Here is a 21,589-nt window from a genome sequence, read left to right as displayed (position 1 = left end):
CATACACACACACCTTCTGGGACAGTATGTATTAAACTTGATAAGCTACCATGACCTCTCTGGTGACCCCCTGGTTGTTGCGTGGCTGACACTGGTGCAATGTGATTTGCCTCCAGTTCCCAGCATGCAGTTTGAGAAGAGTGCGTACAAGGTGAAGGAGAAGGAGGGCGTTCTCCACGTCCCTGTGCTGCGGACGGGCGACCTGTCCTCCGTCTCCTCGGTCCGCTGCTTCACCCGCATGCTCAGCGCTCTGGTCATGGACGACTTCACTGAGAGGAGGAACGCAGATGAGTCTCGCATCACCTTCCTCAAAGGAGAGAAGGTAAGATCCTCCTCGCCGCCTGCCTGAGAGGAAGGCTGTTAAAGGGAACCAAGAAGGTTCAAAACAAACATTCGACACAGAATTATAACAACAACATCAAATTAACATAATATCAATTAACTGAAATAAATTTTTTTATCATGAACTTTAAATCTTTCCCAAAAAAAGGAAAATATGTCCAGGCACCTCACTCTAACCCTAACCCTGAGACTGGTAATAGGGCTTGGACATCAGAATGCATCATGTAACTTTTTGTGGTCACATCATAGCGACAAATAATTTCCAGATGAATTACTAAACAATGACCAAAACACCATCACCACCAATAACAATCTTATTCTCCTTTACTTCCAACATGCTGGTGGTCGTTGAGATGAGCCTTCACTATGTACAAGCCCTACATCATATGTTTAGATGTTAGCCATGGTTTAATCAGACCTATCACCTCCCCCAGGTAAAGAACTGCACAGTGCGTGTCAGTGATGACTCTGTGTTCGAGCCTGAAGAGGACTTCCAGCTGCACCTGGGCTCTCCGCTCAGCGAGCACTGGAGCACGGCCATGGTGGGGGCCAGGGACCTGGCCACCGTCACCATCACCAACGAGGAAGACGGTCAGTCTCAGGCTCCGCCCCTCCTGTCAGGTGGCACTCCTCTGACCTGCGATGACCTCTGACCTCTGACCCTGTCTCCTCCTCAGCTCCCACCATTGAGTTTCAGCAGGTGTCCTATCAGGTGCGGGAGCCGCCCGGCCCAGACGGCGTCGAGGTGCTCAGCATCAAGGTGCATCGTCACGGCGACCTGGACCGTACCTCCAAGATCCGCTGCAGCACACGGGACGGCTCGGCCCAGTCCGGCCTGGACTACAACCCCAAAAGCCGCGTGCTCAAGTTCACCCCCGGTGCGTTCAACACTCACTCCTAATAATGTGTTAATAACAGAATAACAAGGTCACCTCTGTCCTCCTCTTCATCACTCACTCATAATAATGTGTTCCTAATAACAAGGTCACCTCTAGTCTGTCCTCCTCTTCATTCACTCATAATAATGTGTTCATAATAACAAGGTCACATCTGGTCTCATCCTTCATCACTCACTCATAATAATGTGTTCATATCAGTATAACAAGGTCACCTCTGGTCTCCTCCTTCATCACTCACTGTTAATAATGTGTTCATAATAACAAGGTCACCTCTGGCCTCCTCCTTCATCACTCACTCATAATAATGTGCATCACAATAACTGGTTGAGACACCAGCTCAGTAATCAGTCCCCCCGGTCTGTTTACGCCTACTTTGATCTTCCTCCTCTATGTTTAGGGATGGACCACATCTTGTTCAAAGTGGAAATTCTGTCCAACGAGGACAGGGAATGGCATGAGTCATTCTCATTGGTCCTGGGTCCTGACGACCCCGTGGAGGCAGTGCTTGGGGAGATCACCACGGCAACCGTCACCATTCTGGACCAGGAGGCAGCGGGCAGCCTCATCCTCCCAGCCCCGCCGCTCGTAAGATGGCCTTTTAGGAACAAACATTCAATATTTATTGATCTATAGTAATCAATAAATAGTAATTAACCAACAGTTAGCTCCAACCAAAGGTTTTTGATTGGACAGGAGGCACTCTGGAGTGCTGATAGAGAGTATAACAGCACTTGAACTTTTAAGTATGCATGTATCACTCTGCTTTACAGGTAATTATCCGTTAAGAACATTACCCATTGTAAGCTCTTACCTGATCGGAATCCCACATGCCACCAAAGTATCTGTTAAAGTATCTGTGCTGAGTGGCTGTACAACAAGCATTCGGCCTCCAACCTCACACCTGCAACCCAATACCAGCTGCGCTGGTGTTCAGTTTCACTGTGATATGTATTCATATTGCTGTGATGATGTGTTGATATCTAATCACTAAACCTCCACCCTCCAGGTGGTGTCTTTGTTAGACTACAACCAGGTGGAGGAGGTGACCGTGGAGGGCAGTAAGAAGGCTCCGTCGGCGGGGTACCCCCTAGTGTGCGTGACCCCCTGCGACCCCCACTACCCAAAGTACTCTGTGACCCGGGGGCGGTGTGAGGAGGCGGGCATCAACCAGACCCAGGTGCACTTCTCCTGGGAGGTGGCCACGCCCACCCACAGCAACGGGGCCCGCTCCCCCTTCGAGACCGTCACTGACAGCACGCCCTACACTGGTGTCAACCACAAGGTACGTCACCATGGCAACACGTCACCATGACAACACGCCTTATATTAGCGTCAACAACCCCAAGGCACATCTCCATTAAAAAAAAAAACCCTAACATAAGCATCCACCACAAGGAACAACACCATGACGACACGTAACCATGACAAAACTTCTTAAATTAGCATCAACCACAAGGTACATCACCATGACAACGCGTCTTCATGAAAAAAACTCCTAAACTAGTTTAATCTACAAGGTAAATCGCAATGACAACACCCAGTGCACATCACCATGTGCATATTTCTTCAGATCTGATGAAATATTTTGTAGAATCTGATCCAATTTTTACGGAACCGAAAAATTTGACTTGGTGTGAAAGGTCTTAACTAAGGCAGTTTAACTTAAACTAGATTATCAAAATCAAGAAGGGAAACCATGACCTTGGAGTATTGCCGATAAGTTATTATTTATACTCTCTCCATACTGATCTGTAGAGGCTGGGTGTATCCTGGAAACGCCCGCTACACTATGTACTATTTATATGTAGGGATTTAGACACTTTTATCCAAAGTGGCCTTCAGTCAATTGAGTTCCATGTCTTCAAGCAGCAGATAGGTGATCATCTTGCTTGAGGTTGTCTACCAGGTAGACTGGTCACTGGGGATCCCAGTCAACCACAAAACACGACCACATCCACAAAACCCAATGTCTCGTCTCCCCTTTTTCACCCCGCCCCCCTTTTTCTGTCTCTCTACCTCCCCCCCATCAGGTGCTGGACAGTATCTACTTCAGCAGGCGGTTTCACGTGCGCTGTGTGGCCCAGGCCCGTGACAAGGCGGGTCACCTGGGCACGCCCCTCCGCAGCAACATCGCAACCATCAGCACCGAGGGCGCCATCTGCCACACCCCTGTTACCACGGGAACCGCACGAGGCTTTCAGGCCCAGTCCTTCATCGCCTCCCTGAAGTACATGGACGTCAAACACAAGGAGCACCCCAACCGGTGAGCAGGGAGTGGGAAGAGGGGGAGGAGGAGGAGCTGGAGGAGCTCACATCTCACAGCCACCTAGATACTTTAAAAGTTGTCTTTAGTTACAGTCTACAAGTATAAGCAAAGAAAGTATTTATACTTTCAAACAAATTTTAAAGCAGCAATCCAAAGTGATTCACATGGAAACGACAGTAAGTACAGTAAAACAATCTGAGATATATTTGAGTGGAAGAATGAAACATAACCAATAGTGAACACCAGTTGATAAGAAGAAGCTAAAAAGATAATTTATGTTCAGTTTGTAACAGATTAATGACAAATTGTGATGCCCAGATCGCCTCAATCCCCTTTGTTGTGTGGTTGTGTGTGTCCCTCCTCAGCATCCATATCTCGGTCCAGATCCCCCACCAGGACGGCATGCTGCCCCTGATCTCCACCCTCCCGCTCCACAACCTCCACCTCCTGCTGTCCGAGTCCATCTATCGCCAGCAGCACGTCTGCTCCAACCTGCTCACTCTTAAAGAGCTGCAGGGACTGTCTGGTAACTACACACTATCACACACTTTATTGTGCAAGAAACTGATGATGTTTTGTTTTTCATTATCTAATTAACAATATTTTGGGAAACTTCAAAAATCAAGAGAAAAAACTGTAGGCATTAAAAGCCTTGGCCTCAGCCTACCCCATGTTCAACACTATAACATTGAGGACACACCATTGGCACACTGTTTTTGCGGAGCCTTAACATGTCAGGTGTTCTCAAATAACTTGGTCTGTCTGTGCTTGGTTTGTATAAAGTGTGCTGCTGGGCTTTAGGAAACACTGGACTACAAATGGTAAATGGACTGCATTGATACAGCACTATTTTAACCAGTGCCCACTCAAAGCACTTTACAATATTGCCTAACATTCACCCATTCATGCTAACATATTCCCACACGGACGGCGGAGTCATTCATGCAAGGCGTCATCCAGCTCGTCTGGAGCAGTCAGGGTGAGGTGTTTTGCTCAGGGACACCTCGACACTGGTGCCAGGGATCGAACCAGCAACCTTCCGGTTACCAGGCAACCCGCTCTACCTCCTGAGCCGAATGTCGCCTACACAGTGTGAATGTCGTGTATACGTGTGAGGCTACACAGGGAAGACCGATGAATGGGGTTGCAGAGGAGACCCTGAGTTCATCCTGTTTGTGTTTCTGTATCGTAGAGGCGGGTTTCCTTGAGGACGTGTCCTACGACAGTATCTCCCTGGGCCCGGGATACGACCGGCCATACCAGTTCAACCCCCAGGTCAGAGAGCCACGCACCATTCAGCTGTACCGACACCTCAACCTGAAGAGCTGTATCTGGAACTTCGACGCCTTCTACGACATGACTGCCCTCATCGACGTCTGCGGGGGTTCGGTCACCGCCGACTTCCAGGTCAGTCTCCTCCTTGACCACATCATGAAGGATCAGGATGTATTGTACACACCTTTCCACTGGGTCTCTAGCAGAACCCTGTAGAACCCAGTAGCACCTTTTTAGAGCCCAGTAGAACCCCCAGCACCTTGTAGAACCAATTAGAACGTTGAAGAACCTTTAGGTGCAAGAAACGCCAACACCCAACATTCACCATATAGACTGAAGTCAGGCAATGACGGTCAGAAAAGTTTGCCAACCATATACTTAATCTGACAACAGCCTGCAGCCTCCAACGAGTGTGCAACAGGGGCCGACTGTTTAACCCTGCAGACGCATTTGGAACTCTCTAGAAGCTGTAAAAACCCTGAGGAAGCCTCTACTAACTTTAAGGAGCCTATGAGATAAAAAAAAATCAAATTTGGGTTTGTTATCCCCATGGTTACGTCCCACGCCAACTTTATGATACTTTTATAATTTGGTTGTTGTGTATGAGCGTTATAATGAGTGATGTTGTTTACGAAATAAGCCACACAGATGTCTGGGAAGTCTTACCCCCGCTTAGAAGTGGAAAAAAACTAAATCACTGCTCAGATAGAGCTTTACCATCCATCCACACACACCGTAGCGTTATACTTAAAGTGACGAAAAGCTCACCTTTCTCTTGGACGCCGCAGTCCAATGCTGCCCATTCAGAGCTCCACTGTCAACAAACACCACGCCACTGGTGGCTGTGATGCTGTGTAGTGCTTTCAAATAAGTCACACACACATGTTGGCGTGGGTATGTTGCGAACACACTACCCACTTCCCAGTCCACACTCAACACTCCACACTCCCCACTCCCCACTTCCCACTTCACACGTCCCACTCCCCACTAACCACTCCCAGTAGAGTGGAACGTATACAAAAATATAGGACTCAACACCATTTTTCTCTAAAGTAAGTGCTTTATTCAGTATCAGTGATAAAATAGATTAGTATGTTGAAAATCATATTAGACAAATCACCACGTTTAAAACACGAAAAATAACGGTTTTGGGTTCAACCCTTTAGAGGTGGTTAGATCCTTCTAGAAACCTGTAGAAGCCTTTAGAACCTCGTTCTCCCCCCAGGTGCGAGACTCGGCCCAGTCGTTCCTCACGGTGCAGGTCCCGCTCTACGTGTCCTACATCTACGTCACGGCTCCGCGTGGCTGGGCCTCGCTGGAGCACCACACAGAGATGGAGTTCTCCTTCTTCTACGACACCATCCTCTGGAGAACAGGTCTGCTTCACCTTCCACACCACCTGCCGTCCAGCACCACCTTTTACAGCACAACGCTTTCTACACTCCTCATCAGCCCATCCACCCCATGTTCTACACACCACCTAACCCAACTTCTGCACCACCATCCACCTCCACCTTCCACACTACCAACCAGCCCATCCATCCCATTCTACATCACCCGCCTACAACACAAAACCAAACACCAAACACACCAACCTTCTACATCAGCCCCTCCCCCTCAGCTCACGTTATCTCACTAGTTTGACCTCTGACCCCAAGGTATCCAGACGGACAGCGTCCTATCGGCGCGTCTCCAGATCATCCGGATCTTCATCAGGGAGGACGGGCGACTCGTCATCGAGTTCAAAACACACGCCAAGTTCAGAGGTCAGGCGTCTTCAAAGTCACCCAGGAATAATGTATATAATACTAACTAATAACCAGATGTAAGCTTGGTTAAGGGACTGGATGGGACCAACCAGTTGTTATCTTACCCCCCCCCCACCAGGTCAATTCGTCCCAGACCACCACACCCTCCCTGGTCACAAGTCCCAGCTGGTGGCCCCAGACCACCTAGGAGGAATCAAGTTTGACCTGCAGCTGGTGTGGAGCGGCCAGACCTTCGACTCTCCGTACCAGCTGTGGAGAGCCACCAGCTCCTACAGCAGGTCTGATCCTCCTACAGTTAGGATGAGGTGTTAGGTTAGAACGGGTTAGTCAAAGTGGAAGGTAAGAGCTGCTTAGTCAAACTGTAAGGTAAGAGATGGTTAGTTTTGGAATTCAGTTAGAGGAGCTTTGTTTAGGTATTAGGCTAGAGGTGATTAAGATAAGGTATTAGGCTAGAGATGGTTAGTTTATATAAACTTAGCACAAAAAGTAAGGAAATTTGTGTTTGGTTGATTATTTCTCCATGGTAACAATGCTTTTAAGCAATAAATCTTATACCGTTGGAAAGCCTGTATAGTTCCCTTTCAAATGTTGCCCCATTTGTAAGGAACATGCACTTGTGGGATGAGCAGCAGAGCTGCGTGTGTGGGCTGCGCCCATGAAAAATTTGCCAAATCTTCTCTGCAGCTTATTCTGCCATTGACTTGTTTGTTGTTTGGTGGATTGAAGTTTGAAGAAACAAGACATATTGGCAATTAAACAATTTATTAATTTCACAAACAGGAGCCTTAATAGCGTGTGGAAGAACCATACACAGCCACAACAGCCTGGCACCTCCTCCTCATGCTGGTCACCAGCCTGGTCACACACTGCTGTGGGATGGCATCCCATTCTTCAACCAGCATTTGTTGTAAGTCAGCAAACATGGTTGTGTTGGTCACTCTGGCACGAACAGCACGCCCAAGCTGATCCCACAAGTTTCCAATGGGGTTGAGGTCAGGACTGTTAGCAGGCCATTCCATCCTCTCCAATCCCACATTCTGGAGGTAGTCTCTGATAAACCCCGCCCTGTGGGGGCGAGCGTTGTCATCTTGGAGGATAGAGTTCGGTCCCGGACTGTGGAGATATGGGATTGCCACTGGTTGCAGAATATCATCTCTAGATCTCTGCATTGAGATTGCCTCCAATGATGACAAGCCTTGTTTTTCCAGTGAGGAAGATGCCACCCCACACCATCACACTGCCTCCACCAAAAGATGTTATTCTATCGGTGCAGCAATCAGCATAGCGTTCTCCGCGTCTTCTCCACACTTTGACACTACGATCCAACTGCCGTAGGCAGAATCTGGACTCATCACTGAACATAACGTCCCTCCATTGCAAACGGGCCTGACGGTGAAGGGCAGTCATGGCAGGACTCCTGGCAGCCCTATGAGACTGGCGATTGGCTGCGTGTAGACTATTCCGGATTGTATGGGCAGAGAGCCGTCGGCCATATCGTCCGGCAAACCTTGACTGCAAATCTGTAGAAGACTGAGTGCTGACAGGGTGATGAAACGGTCTTCTTGGGGTGTCGTCTTCTTGGGATGCCCACTTTGCGGCCTGTCTTTGACAACCCCCGTTATATGGAACTTGGCCTTCAGTTTAGAGAGGGTAATAATAATGGATGAATTCATATAGCGCTTTTCTAGACACTCAAAGACACTTTACAGTGAAGGGGGGACGTCACTAACCACCACCAGTGTGTAGCACCCACTTGGGATATGCACGGCAGCCAATCTGCGCCAGAACGCTCACCACACACCAGCTTGAGGTGGAGAGTGAGGGAACTAATGAGTCAGCAAATTATACAGGAGGAAGATTTAGGGGGCCAGATTGAATGAGTCTGGTTGGGCCAGGACACCGGGAAAACCCTACTCTTTGCCATAAGTGCCCTCGGATCTTTTATGACCTCAGTGAGTCAGGACCTCGGTTTTACGTCTCCTTCGAAGGACGGCGCCATCCACAGCACAGTGTCCCCATCACTGCACTGGGGCATCGGGAGTGATGTTAAGGCCAGAGGGAAGAGTGCAACCTATTGACCGACACCAATTACAGCACCTGGTATTCCCAGGCGGTCTCCCATCCAAGTACTAACGAGGCCCGACCATGCTTACCTTCCGAGATCAGACGAGATCAGGCATGTCCATGGTGGGTACTAGGGCTCACTCCAAATAATGCCGCTACTTGGTTTTGCGGAACACCAGCTTGAAGTTGCCCAATCAGGTGCCAATCAGGCACCTGATTGGCCGCACCTGGGGGTACCAGAAGCTGAAAACAAGTGTCAATAGCAACAGCAAAATAACCTGTTTGGCTATGGCAGAAAAGATTTTGCAAATTTGGCAAACCAATTGAAAGGGAACTAAACAGGCTTTCCAACGGTAGAAGATTTATTGTCAAAAAGCATTTTACCACAGAGAAATAATTTACCAAACATAAATTTCCTTACTTTATAGGTTTAGAGTTTATAGGTTTAGAGATGGTTAACTTCAGGTATTCAGTTAGAGATGGCTATGTTTATGTTTTAGGTTGGAGATGGTTAAGTTAAGCTAATAGGTTAGAGATGGTACTGTTGAGGATTTGGTTTAGAGATGGTTAGTTTAGGTATTAGGTTAGAGAAGGTTAAGTTTAGATATTAGGTAACAGATAGTTAAGTATAGTATTAGACTAGAGATGGTTAGTTTAGGTATTAGGTTAGAGAAGGTTAAGTTTAGATATTAGGTAACAGATAGTTAAGTATAGTATTAGACTAGAGATGGTTAAGTTTAGGTATTAGGTAAGTGAGAGTTAAGTTTAGGTATTAGGCTGGAGATGGTTAAGTTTATGTATTGGGTTAGAGATGGTTATTTTAGGTATAAAATTAAGATGGTCAAGTTTAGATATTAGGTTCGAGGTGACAGAATAGATGCGTTATGTTTTGGTCAGAAATACTTAAGGTTAAGTATTAGGGTTGGGTTTACATGTTGTTTTCCTTGTGAGTACCTTTAATGAGACTGTTGTGTTGTGTAGCAGTTTAACCCCTCTCCTCTGTGTGTTTCCTGTCGGGACAGGAAGGACTACTCTGGAGAGTACACAGTGTTACTGGTCCCGTGCACGGTACAGCCCACCCAGCCCTGGATCGACCCGGCAGACAAACCCCTGTCCTGCACTGCGCACGCCCCTGAGAAGTAGGCCCCGCCCCTCGGACCGCCTACCTCTCTGACCTCTCAAAACTAAACCCTGAACTTTCTGACATCTCTAAACTTTTACCCCTCTAACCTCTAACCACATTTTCACGCTTAACCTCTATAGGAAGCAACGTAAACATCCCTGAAACATTTTGATAAATTAAAATAAAGACATTACTTTTAAATGGCAGACTGCACACAGGCTCGTAATTTGAACGTGTTCCCAAATTGTGTGTCTCATTGAAATGGGTCCCCTGTTATCCTCCTGAAGGTTCCTGGTTCCGATCTCCTTCCAGCAGACCAACCGGCCGGTCCCGCTGGTCTACTCCCTGAACACAGAGTTCCAGCTGTGTAACAACGACAAGCTCTTCCTCCTGGACCCAGCCGCCGCAGACATCTCCCTGGCTGAGATGGACTACAAGGGGGCCTTCTCCATGGGTACTTCAATACCCAAAATCCTCTTCTAACAGCCGCTCTCCTCCTCCAGGAGAGCTGAACATGAGATTTTATTGTATATTTGGATCTATATATATAATTTAATTGTAATAATAAGATACAACATCTCAGAGCGACAGAGAGATTGAGAGTGAGGTTAATCCTAAAGTCTTCCCCTCATTCGCACGGCCCGTGGTTGGTCATGCGTGCCTGTCAATCAAGACCTTGTCCTAACAAGTAGGCGGTTCCTGACACAGTTAACCAACACTGTGTCCTAGATTTTGGTATGGAAAGGCTGGCTCTGTGAGACTAGGGTTAGGGTGCACATTCTTACTGCTGTCCTGTGTGCTGTGCTCCCCCTGCAGGTCAGACGCTGTATGGCAGGGTGCTGTGGAACCCGGAGCAGAGTCTGAACGCGGCCTACCGGCTGCAGCTGGAGAAGGTGTACCTGTGCACCGGTAGAGACGGATATGTCCCCTTCTTTGACCCCACAGGAACGCTGTACAACGAGGGCCCGCAGTACGGCTGCTTACAGCCCTCCAAGAGCCTCAAACACCGCTTCCTCCTGCTGGTACAATACTACAACACAATGCTAATACCTGAATATAGCTGAAGATACTGAGGTAGTATCTTCAGTACTATAGTGCCATAATACCACTTACTTACTCAGTAGCATCATATAATATCATGTCATACTTACTCAGTTGTTACATATAATAACCTATTGCTCACGCAATACAGTAGGTATTGGATCACAGTTGCAGTCCGTCCATGATCAAGGTTAGTCTGCTGCTTTTATCAAGGCTCATAAAGAAGAGTGTGTGTGTGTGTGTGTGTGTGTGTGTGTGTTTGTGTGTATTTTCCAGGATCGTAAGCAGCCCGATGTGTGTGACAGCTACTTCCACGATGTTCCATTCGAGGCTAACTTCGCCTCAGACCTCCCAGAATTGCATCCCATGGCGGCTATGCCTGGCGTGGACGGCTTCACCATGAAGGTGGACGCGCTCTACAAGGTCTGTGATCTCCCCGTATCAGCAGCCCATAGCTGTGTCTCTATGATAACCCAGCAGCTCTCACGGCCCTGGGTTCAGATTAAGGTAACGCTGATTGTGCTCTTGATTGACAGGTGGAGGCTGGACACCAGTGGTACCTGCAGGTTATCTACGTCATCTCGCCGGAGTCGCGGTCCGGCGTGCGGCTCCAACGCTCCCTGCTGGGCGTTGCCCTGCCCGCCCTGCCCGCCGCACGCCACCGCCGCGACCTGGTGGACAGCAGCGGGCGCCTGACGCTGGACGAGTCTCTGATCTACGACAATGAGGGCGACCAGGTGAAGAATGGAACCAACATGAAGTCTCTGCGGCTGCAGGCACCGCCGGCCCCCGCCTACAACGCCCACCTTGGGAGCTCGGTGGGGGGCGGGGTGGCCGCAGTCTCCCTTCTGGTCCTTATCCTGCTGGCCTCCTGCCTGCTGGTGCAGCGCTGCCGGGCGGGGGGGGGGAAGGGGCCTGGTGAGGAGTACCCCCTGAACACCAAGGTGGAGGTGTGTCTGGACAAGCGCCTGGAGAAGAACTTCAGCAGCAGACACTGCACAGTACGCAACTTCAACGATCTCCACGGCAACCATGACACTCGCACCGCCAAGGTCAACAACAAGACGAAGCAGGTCAACCTTGTGGTAAAGCTCCACAACAACCTGGGCGATGGGACGGAGGTGTAGCCGCGCTGTCCGCTCCACTTCCTGTTGGGATGGCCACGGCAGGAAGCACGTCAGAGGAGGAAACGAACAGCGGGCGTTCAAGTCTATTGAATTGGTATTTTCTAAGTTTTGAGTTTGTACTTCAAGGAATTACATGTTGTATGTATTTTTATATCAGGTGAGAAAGGGATATCAGACAACAACATGACATCATGATTTCACAACCAAGCTAACGCGCCGTTTCATCACGTAATTACGAGTATTATGGGTGGCTCAGCTCGGAATCAGGATGGTATCCATGGTAACCATGTCTCCAGTCTGTTTGTTTCTTAGCCAATCAGTTTCCAGGCTGGCAGTTGCTGTGCCATGTTAGCCCCCCTGCGGTGTGAAGCAGCCTGGAGTGTAAATAAAGGAGGATATAATGGATGTGAGCTGTTCAAGTGCAATTAAATCTTCCTCCAAAGCAGATATAGATTGGTAGCATCACTGTTATGAATATGTATAAAACCATCATTCACCTGTAGATATAGTTTGGTAGCATCACTGTTAGGATTATGTATTTACATTGGAAAGTTTCACTGGATGAATATTTTATTTTGCAGATACTGTCGATGTTTCATGTTAAACTGGAACATTTACATTTCTTACAGTTGCACTGGAACAGATACTGTTTATTTTATAGATACATATACATTTCAAACAGTTCCTCTGTGAAATGGTTTGTTTAACGCTGCGATACTAAGTGCCCTGCAGTATTTCGAATCATCCAAAGTGATTTATAGAGAATTTCTACTTTGGCCTTCCTACCGCTGCATAACGACTGAGTTTGAATCCTGTTCCAGTATTTTATATATTGTGTGTTACTGCTGTTGGGTTGGGTCCACACTACGACTGAATCAATCAAATATTTTTTGTGTCAAAGGTTTCATATTGTGGACGGAATGGCGTAGTGTGGACAATAGTCTCAGAGACTAAATATCCCTCTTGGACTACTTATATATATTTTAAATATATATATTTTAAACACAATGACGTATTACTCCTAATTAGTCATACATTGTTTAATCTTCCAGGTTGCCAACGCTGCCTCAATCAATCTAGCCGTCTATGTCTGTGTGTCTGTCTGTCTATCTCTAAATCTCTATCAGTCTGTTTCTCTCTCCCTTCACCTATGTGCCTAACAATAATCACTGATTGGGAAGTTAGGGAAATCCTCATATATTGTTGGTGCTATTGTGTTTTAATAATATGTAATTAATATCATGCCTATCATCTGGTGCCTTTTTGAATAAAACCCTGAAATCCACACATTGCATTCTGTGTCTGGAATACCACATGAGAGGAAGAGCAAGTGATTCATCCTCACCAACACAACCAACAATCTAAACCTCACCAAAACCGCATGGGTGCACGCGCGCACGCACCCCCCCCCCCCCCCCCCCCCCCCCCCCACACACACACACACACACACACACACGGGTATAGGTCACGTGATCGACTCTTGACTGATTATGTGATATGTGGCCATCATGTGCTATGTGTGCATGAGGTTGAAAGAATTGTAATATTGAAAAAGTGGATAAAAGAACAAACTTTGACAAGGGCCTTAAACAATGCCCTTAGTTGAACTAAGTTCCTTAAGTCTGTCTTACTTTGCCTCGAGACCGTCTGTAAATCAGTAAGCAGATGCTCAACTAAAAAGTGAATGCAGACGGAAGTAAATACTAAATGAATACTATTCTGTCGTTCTACATACTATATAACAATTTGGAAATAATCAATATAACTATTATATTGTTTTATACAGAATGTATACGAATCTATAACATAGCAAAGGCCAATTTTATAAAGTTATCAAAGAGAAACAGTGTGACCAATTTCCACACTTTCAGGGTCTTCCTCAACCACGCATCCCTGACTGTCATCCTCACCGTCCAATCAGAACACAACTCGGCGGGCGTTTTCCTGTCCTCCACCAACCAACTCACAATATGAGGGCGGGGCAGAGATGGGTCAAAACAGACCGCTGGGAGTCTGAAGTTTAGCGACACGCTCCAGAAGATGACCCGGAGAAAGGCGTCTAGAGACGGGGGATACAAACACCGCTAGCAGAGTACGAGATCAAATGTGTTTTTAATTGACTTACTTACACACATGCATGCTAGGTGTGTGGCTAATCACAACCGCTAGTCTAGCATAGGGAGACAGCGAGGAAGCGTCAGCTAGCCTAGCATAGGAGGCTACCCCGAAGTGGAGGGCTTCCGGCTGGACTCTGAACTAGTTTGGCCTGGGGTGGATCGATAAAGAGTTATGTGTGTTAAATAATAATAAGGGTCTTAAAGGTGATAACCTCTGGTCATTTAGAGGTGATAGATATAGGTACAGCTGTAAGGGGATTTAGTTTGGATAGATATAGAGGGATAAACAAAGCAGATAGGCTATATGGTTAGGTAGATAGATAAGGTTATATCTATCAAACTATATCTATATCTAAATTCTATATCTATTTCCAATATCTATGTATAGGGTGATCCTCAATGATATCACGGGGGGAGTTTCCGCCACATTGTTGTGATTCTTCCCCAGCCAGTCGGGGACTGGCTGGTGTCGGGCGGTCTGTCTATAAAGGTGTGGGACCACAGGGTTGATGTTGTTTCTACATTAACATGGTGGTGATTGTTGGTTTCTAGGACTTTAACTGGACTGCCCCTGAGTCGACGTTGTCCGAGTCTTCCCGACGAGACGCCCAGCTTGTTGTCATGACCTCCGGGTTAAATGAGTAGGTCCTCCGAGGCATGAAAACACTCTCCCAAAGGACCTGCTAGACTGGGAGAACATTTCTACCATAGGGAACAGGGGCAGACGGGTTGGTTGTATTCAGAGGAAGGATGAAGAAGTTCTCCAGGATGCCGAGGTCGGAGAGCGGGGGACTCGGAGGGTCCGGGACCAGCAGCAGCTACTCCGGGAAAGTGTTCGCCGTGGGCCGCTATCAGGTCACGGTGGAAGAGCTCATCGCGGAGGGTATGTCAATTTTCTACTACCTTATCTGTTCACTGTATCACATCTATAGTCAACTTTTTGTTCAATATCTTACACTATCTGTTCAATATCTTATATCTAAACGAAACTATCTATTCAATTTCAGAACGTATAGGTCGTGTAGACTTGACAATATGACCAGATTTGGCTTTTAGAGAAATACTTTTACCCCTTGTTATGTGCTTCTTACATTCGTTTGTGTTTGCCTTGTTTTCTGTAAGTTTAACTACATTGTCATTTGAGCATCATTAAACAACGTTTATCAGTCACTAATGGCATTTTAATCAATTTCAGGCTATACCTTAACTTTACAAACGAGTTACACGGTACAAACAAGTAAATGCAGAATAATATAGATTTTCCGAGACATTTACATGTCAGTCTAGTTGCTGATTGCAGGAGGAGTTGAAAGGGATGACTTCTACATAAACCAGCTGACGTTGCTATCTAGACTATTGCAACATATTTAAATGCAAAGCTGTGCACACACTGCAGAACTATGAAAATGTGTGTGCTACCCAGAGATAACCATGAATCACAAAAGTTAGTTGTGTATCTGTATTTACTTTATAAGATTAGATATTAAAGACTACAGATAGCCTATCTTGTAATGGACAGAAAATAACGCGTTAAAGCAGCACATATTAAACAAGAATTGGCACAATTTAAACACTAGTAGAAGTATCATTAATCTGTCTTTCTGGAAACACGCATAGCTTTAGACATTCGTTTTCTGTTTTAGATCATTTTGAAATTGATACTTTATTTCTTTACTGACGGCTTGTCAGTAAAGCTTGAAAATTTAAGGCTTCAGCTTGTGTGAATTGTCATGTCATCTATCATTATTTCAGACTGTTAGTGAAGAGTTAGCTGTTGGAATAGGATAGGGCCCAACAAGCAATCTTGCAAATGACACACACAACTGGTGGCTGGGGGTTTGGTTGTCTCACACACACACACACACACACACACACACACACACACACACACACACACACACACACACACACACACACACACACACACACACACACACACACACACACACACACACACACTAGTGGTGCAACGGTTCACGGGTTACCCGTGATCCGTACGGATGAACCCTCACGGTCCGGGACGCAAGTGATCCGTGGATCGGCTGCTAAAAAAAATAAAGTTGTGCGTTCACGTGATCAGCGCATGTTTTTTAAAGGACAATTCCGGTATTTTGCACATTGAGCCCCCTTTCTGGTTTGTCTAGGATGAAACATAGTGGTTGACACACCGAAATGTTGACTATTGGTTCTGTCTCAGGTATTTGGCTAATTTCGATTCACCCCTGCCTGCTTCAGAATGGCTGGCTTTGGGCATTCAAAAACCTGTCCTTAAAACAACCCTAAACGTTTGTTTTCAAAAATGTGCAACTCACCAAGTGGTTAGTGGTGTTCGTTGATGTTCCTGATCAAGTATCGTAGCGAAATACAGTTTCTGTCGTCTTTTATTTGGCGTTTCGTAAATCCCATTGAAACGGACCGGAAGCGGAAATTGGCTGTTTGTGTTTGGTTGTAGTCTTTTCACAGTTTTTTTTTTATTTTATTTACTATCCATGTTAAAAAGAAGAAGCAATAATGCCTCAGATTTCACTTTATTTAGTTTAAATTATTTTTATAAGTTTTTATTTTATGTGGACACAAGCAATTTTTTTTTAATATTTACTATGCTTAAAGGAAGCAGGATTATTACCAAATTGTTCACTTTATTTTGTTTTTACACATTTGAATATTTTATTCAAAGTCACATTTGTCTTCTTTTTTGTTGTTGATCCGAAAATGATCCGACCCGTGACTCAAAAACCGTGACACGATCCGAACTGTGAGTTTTGTGATCCGTTGCACCCCTAACACACACACACACACACACACACACACACACACACACACACACACACACACACACACACACACACACACACACACACACACACACACACACACACACACACATTAATGAATGTGTAGTATAACAGTAGAAATCATTGAAAAACTCAACTTCATGGACTGTTCTCCAATCTAACAGGTCAGACGTGAACACTTTCTCTCCACACAGCAGATTTCCTAAACTGTCTGCTAGCAGGAAGCTAGCCAGGCTACTCACTTCCCTTCCATTTTCTCGCTATCTGCTGCAGAGATATACTTGTGTGTGTGTGTGTGTGTGTGTGTGTGTGTGTGTTTTTGTGTGTGTGTGTGTGCGCGCATGCGTGCGCAGAAGGACATTCTGATGTCTACCTGCTCCTAAATGACCTGTATCTGTACGCAGCACTGCAAGTGCTTTTGGAAAAAAACGTCTGCTAAATGACTTGCTAGTAATTGTAACCATTGAACCTTGGGTCCCAGGACAAACCCAACAACAGCAGTACAAACACAGTTTCCATGATAACAGCCCCCATGATTTCATGCAGCTTGTGTACTGTTGAACTTCCCTGACGTCCCTTACTGACACTCGACTGATGTAAATACCCTTACATCAAGTCCAATATGTTTCATATCTCAATGAAGTACAGAATATAATGCCTCAGTAACTAGAACTACTCTGGTGGGTTGATAGCTTGATCCCCAACATGTTGGAGTTTGCTTTCAATAAGACACCCTTCCTGCTAGCGGTGAGTGGTAAGCATCTCTCCATCGTGTATGTGTGTGCTAGGTGGACGGCTGATGGCAGGACAAGAGAGCTGTGTCCATAAGGTGGATGGGTGGCAGTAGGACTAGAAAGCTGTGTGTGAAGGGTGGGTGACGGGGATTGTTCCTGGTCTCCTGGAGATGAACTGAAGCAGGTTAGAGTTGTCCACCCTGACTGAATGCTGATTAGCAGCCCGTCCACATTATTAGCATGATTAGCATACTGTACTGGCCATCAATGGGCTGATTGTGTTGTTGTAGCAGCAGGGTGGAATGCTGGTGCGACACAGTGCTCGCTCTATGACAGGGACCGGGTCTTTGTGCTCAATAAGGCCTCCTCCATCCACCTCCCCCCATTGTATTCCTCCAAACCATCTCATTATTGGCCAATCACAGAAGGGCGTTAGGCCAAGTAGGAATGGCTTGAGGTTGACAGGTTGAGTCAGTTCAACACTGAACTCAAGCACATTAGTCAAAAGCCGCTTTATTCGTATATATGGTGGTATATTATCATCTTTATTATATAATACATTCTGGTATTTAGCGTTTTCGGTATTTTGTGCAGCAGAATAAAGTATGCATGAGGAGTAGCCATGTACTGCCCTGGTATCTTTTATTTTTAATCAAAGTCCAAAAGCTGAAGCACAGTTTTCAATCAGGCTCACAACTTTAATTTCTAAGGACCATGGATTTACAAGGGTTTTAAGATTCTAGCATGGATGGTTGAATTGAAGAGCACCTAAAACCAAACCATGGTTGGTTGGTTGGTTTGAGTAGCCTTTCATGGTTGGTTGGGTTGAAGAGCCTATCATGGTTGGTGGGTTTGAAGAACCTATCATGGTTTGTTTCTTTGAGAGCCTAGCACAGTTTGTTGGTTTAAAGAGTCTAGCATGATTGGTTTTTGGAGAGCCTAGCATGGTTTGTTGGTTTGAAGACCCTATCATGGTTGGTTGGTTTTTCGAGAGCCTATCATGGTTGGTTGGTTTTTGGAGAGCATGGTTGGTTGGTTTTTGGAGAGCCTAGCATGGTCCGACTTGGTCATCAGGTGGTTTGAGGACATGATTGCATCCAGACAGGTTACGCAGGGCCATGACAAGTAGGAATAAGAGTGTTGTGGTGGTCATGACTCATCTTCACAATATCTTTTTAGTTGTTGCAGCTCCTAGCTTAGCCCAAGGCTCAATATGTTGATTTATATTTGAAGCACTAATTTGTTAGATTTACAAAAACAGATTATTCATAAAGAGAATTAGCATGCTGAATGGTAAAAAATGATTTATTTATTATAGGGCTGTAACGATACACCAGCTCACGTGTAGGTTAATATCACGATTTCTAACCCACGGTTCAATACATCCCACGATTTTTTTAAATTTAAAAACGACTTTATGTAAACAACACTTATGTAACAATTAACTTAATGTAACATTTAATAACAAATAATTTGGAACACTGAGCAGATTTGAACAGAAAGAATACTTTTAAAGTATAGCAAAATGAATAAATAAATAAATAAATAAATAAAAGTAAAATAACCAAAGATTGCAGTTGAAGGATGCTTGCAGGTAGGCAAAAAAATCCTCTAGTTTTGTGGTTTAGGCTTACGTATTTTAAAATATTAATGTCAAATAAATAATAGTAATATGAATAGCTTGATAGCGTTCCCGCTAGAAAAAAACGGTGCCGGTCAAAGTGACCTGTATACGTTTCGTTTTCCGGACATTTTGATGATATGCCGGTCAGATATCCTATTATAGCTTCTTATTAGGCTATGTAGCTTAAATAATGACTTAATCAGGCCGTATAGAATGCAACATGTTTAATAGCCTAACTTTCAAATAGATGGGAAAAAACATGAACGTCTGATCGCAGCAGAGATGTGGGCTCGAGTCACATGACTTGGACTCGAGTCAGACTCGAGTCATGATTTTGATGACTTCAGACTCGACTTGACAAAATTACGCATGACTTGCGACTCGACTTAGACTTGACTGCTATTGACTTGAGACTTGACTCAGACTTTGCCTCTTTGACTTGTAATGACTCGACATGTCTTGAGTCAAAAACATTTATTGTTTTAGATATCTAACCTATTTCCCGCCTAGAGGGCTAGACACCCAAGATGCATTCACTTCCGTGAATATTAAAAAAACAGCGAGCGAAGACAAATCTACGCTTCAATAATATCGAAACGAAATTTCGATATCGTTTATACTTTATTCAGAATAACAGTTTTAGTTTCATTTCAGCTGCGTTTTGAGTTGGTCCCATTGAAGCCTTCTGGCCAGCCTCTGACACTTAAGACATCGTAACTAAATCATTGTTCAACCATTTACCTTCGTTCGAAAAATATAACAAATCTACACACTCGTATCTTCAATAATATCTAAACTGAATTTTGATATCATTTATGCTTTCTTCAGAATCACAGTTAAAGTTTCATATTGGCTTCATATTGGACGTTCAGCAGTGTTGCCAGATTGGTTGTTTTTTACCGATCTATTGGCCTACGTTTTGAGGACGTTCAGGCAGTATTGCCAGATTGGACGGTTTTCCCACCCTATTGGGCTACTTTTAAAAACATACGATTTCGGCGCATGCGCATATCATAACACATTTGAAGACAGAAACAATGAACATATTATAACTGTTGATAAGAAATTACTGTACATTAGAGTGATATGTTGAAATTATGATCAATAGCCTAATGACATTATTAAGTAAAAATACATGATGACTTGTTCAGGACTTGGTCTTGGACTCGACTTGGCTTTGGTGTGACTTTGACTTGGACTCGACTTGCCTTTCCCTGTCTTGACTTGGGACTCGACTCGGACTTGACTGCTAAGACTTGGGACTTGCTTGGGACTTGCCAAACAGTGACTTTGTCCCATCTCTGGATCGCAGTAACAAGGCAATGGCCACTTCATTCCGACCTATAAGCAGACCAACTGCCGGTCAAACCATATGTTCACACCAAAAGCTGTAAAAGGTGCAAAATCGCTGAATAGCTCAAAACGAAACGCTGTCCGAAATATTAGCAGCTCCTATCGCTCTTGCGATTTTGCTTTTCCATTTAAAGGAGCCGCGCTTTTTGCCTGCAAGCTCGTAGTTGAGGCAAGTGCTGCTGCCGAGCCACAAAAACAAAAAATAGTCATAAGTTTGGTCAGTAGAAAAAGAATAATAAGCATAAATACATGAAACACTGAATAACTACTTAATGCAGCGTTTGCTTATATGCTAGATTATTGCTTAGTTGATCGCTATCGTGTATGTGTGTGTGTGTGTGTGTGTGTGTGTGTGTGTGTGTGTGTGTGTGTGTGTGTTGTGTATTATGGAAAAGATCTGCTCAACGGGAGCATTTGTGCCAGGCAGACACACGGCAAACTGACAAATTAGAAATATTTTTTTGTGCGGTATCTCCCTGCTTCTGAAATGCGCACACATCTCCACCATCTCTCTGGTTTCCATCGCATTCCACTGTGCGACCATCCCTTTTGCGTAATGCGGATTACGTATGCCCTCATACATTGTTGAAATCATATGCTGGATGCTTTACTCTTTCTATGTGTTTTTTAGTTAATGATCGGGCTATAATAAGACCACGTTGGCTATGCAATCGCAGACAAATACGATGCCTTGCAATAGCCGCAATTATTCTCTCACGCACCATGATGAAGGAACAAATGTGTGGTAGGAACTAGGAACTAAAGTTCTCGCGTATGTTTACTGGGACCCACGCCTGCAAGAGACATCTACATTCCGATTGGCTGGCGGTCATTTACAGCCGAAACGCTGCAAGCTCATTTGCATAGAGTTGAGCTGTTTTCAACTCTCATTTACAGCTTTACAGCTTTAAAGCTATCGCTCAAGCGTTTTATCGCTCCTATCAATTTATCGCTCATGTCTAATAGAAAGTGAATGGGCGTTTATCGCTCAAAACGCTTTACAGCTTTTGGTGTGAACGCACAGTCAAAGCACACAAAACACTAGAGACAGGGATAGGGC

The 21,589-nt window shown here is 45.2% G+C and overlaps 2 protein-coding genes across 3 annotated transcripts in view; both read left to right on the top strand.

Moving 5' to 3' along the window:
* fras1 (Fraser extracellular matrix complex subunit 1) overlaps positions 1-13,191 on the top strand; it is a 103,754-nt gene extending 90,563 nt beyond the window's left edge. For both annotated transcript variants that reach the window (XM_079732126.1, XM_079732125.1), the window contains exons 58-73: positions 117-322; positions 777-933; positions 1,020-1,220; positions 1,639-1,826; positions 2,248-2,523; positions 3,272-3,504; positions 3,873-4,033; positions 4,700-4,914; positions 6,008-6,158; positions 6,441-6,548; positions 6,670-6,829; positions 9,638-9,754; positions 10,026-10,192; positions 10,555-10,760; positions 11,056-11,202; positions 11,316-13,191. In XM_079732126.1, coding sequence (XP_079588252.1) covers positions 117-322; positions 777-933; positions 1,020-1,220; positions 1,639-1,826; positions 2,248-2,523; positions 3,272-3,504; positions 3,873-4,033; positions 4,700-4,914; positions 6,008-6,158; positions 6,441-6,548; positions 6,670-6,829; positions 9,638-9,754; positions 10,026-10,192; positions 10,555-10,760; positions 11,056-11,202; positions 11,316-11,906 — 3,284 coding nt within the window. In that variant the 3' untranslated portion in view covers positions 11,907-13,191. The remainder of the gene's footprint in view (positions 1-116; positions 323-776; positions 934-1,019; positions 1,221-1,638; positions 1,827-2,247; positions 2,524-3,271; positions 3,505-3,872; positions 4,034-4,699; positions 4,915-6,007; positions 6,159-6,440; positions 6,549-6,669; positions 6,830-9,637; positions 9,755-10,025; positions 10,193-10,554; positions 10,761-11,055; positions 11,203-11,315) is intronic.
* A 695-nt stretch (positions 13,192-13,886) lies between these two features.
* bmp2k (BMP2 inducible kinase) overlaps positions 13,887-21,589 on the top strand; it is a 45,981-nt gene continuing 38,278 nt past the window's right edge. The window contains exons 1-2 of the mRNA XM_079739136.1: positions 13,887-13,998; positions 14,576-14,906. Of these exons, the coding sequence (XP_079595262.1) occupies positions 14,774-14,906 (133 nt within the window). The 5' untranslated portion in view covers positions 13,887-13,998; positions 14,576-14,773. The remainder of the gene's footprint in view (positions 13,999-14,575; positions 14,907-21,589) is intronic.

The sequence above is a fragment of the Pollachius pollachius genome (genome assembly GCF_949987615.1).
Source record: "Pollachius pollachius genome assembly, chromosome: 1".
NCBI classification, from domain to species: domain Eukaryota; kingdom Metazoa; phylum Chordata; class Actinopteri; order Gadiformes; family Gadidae; genus Pollachius; species Pollachius pollachius.
This window is presented reverse-complemented; position numbering and strand designations above follow the sequence as displayed.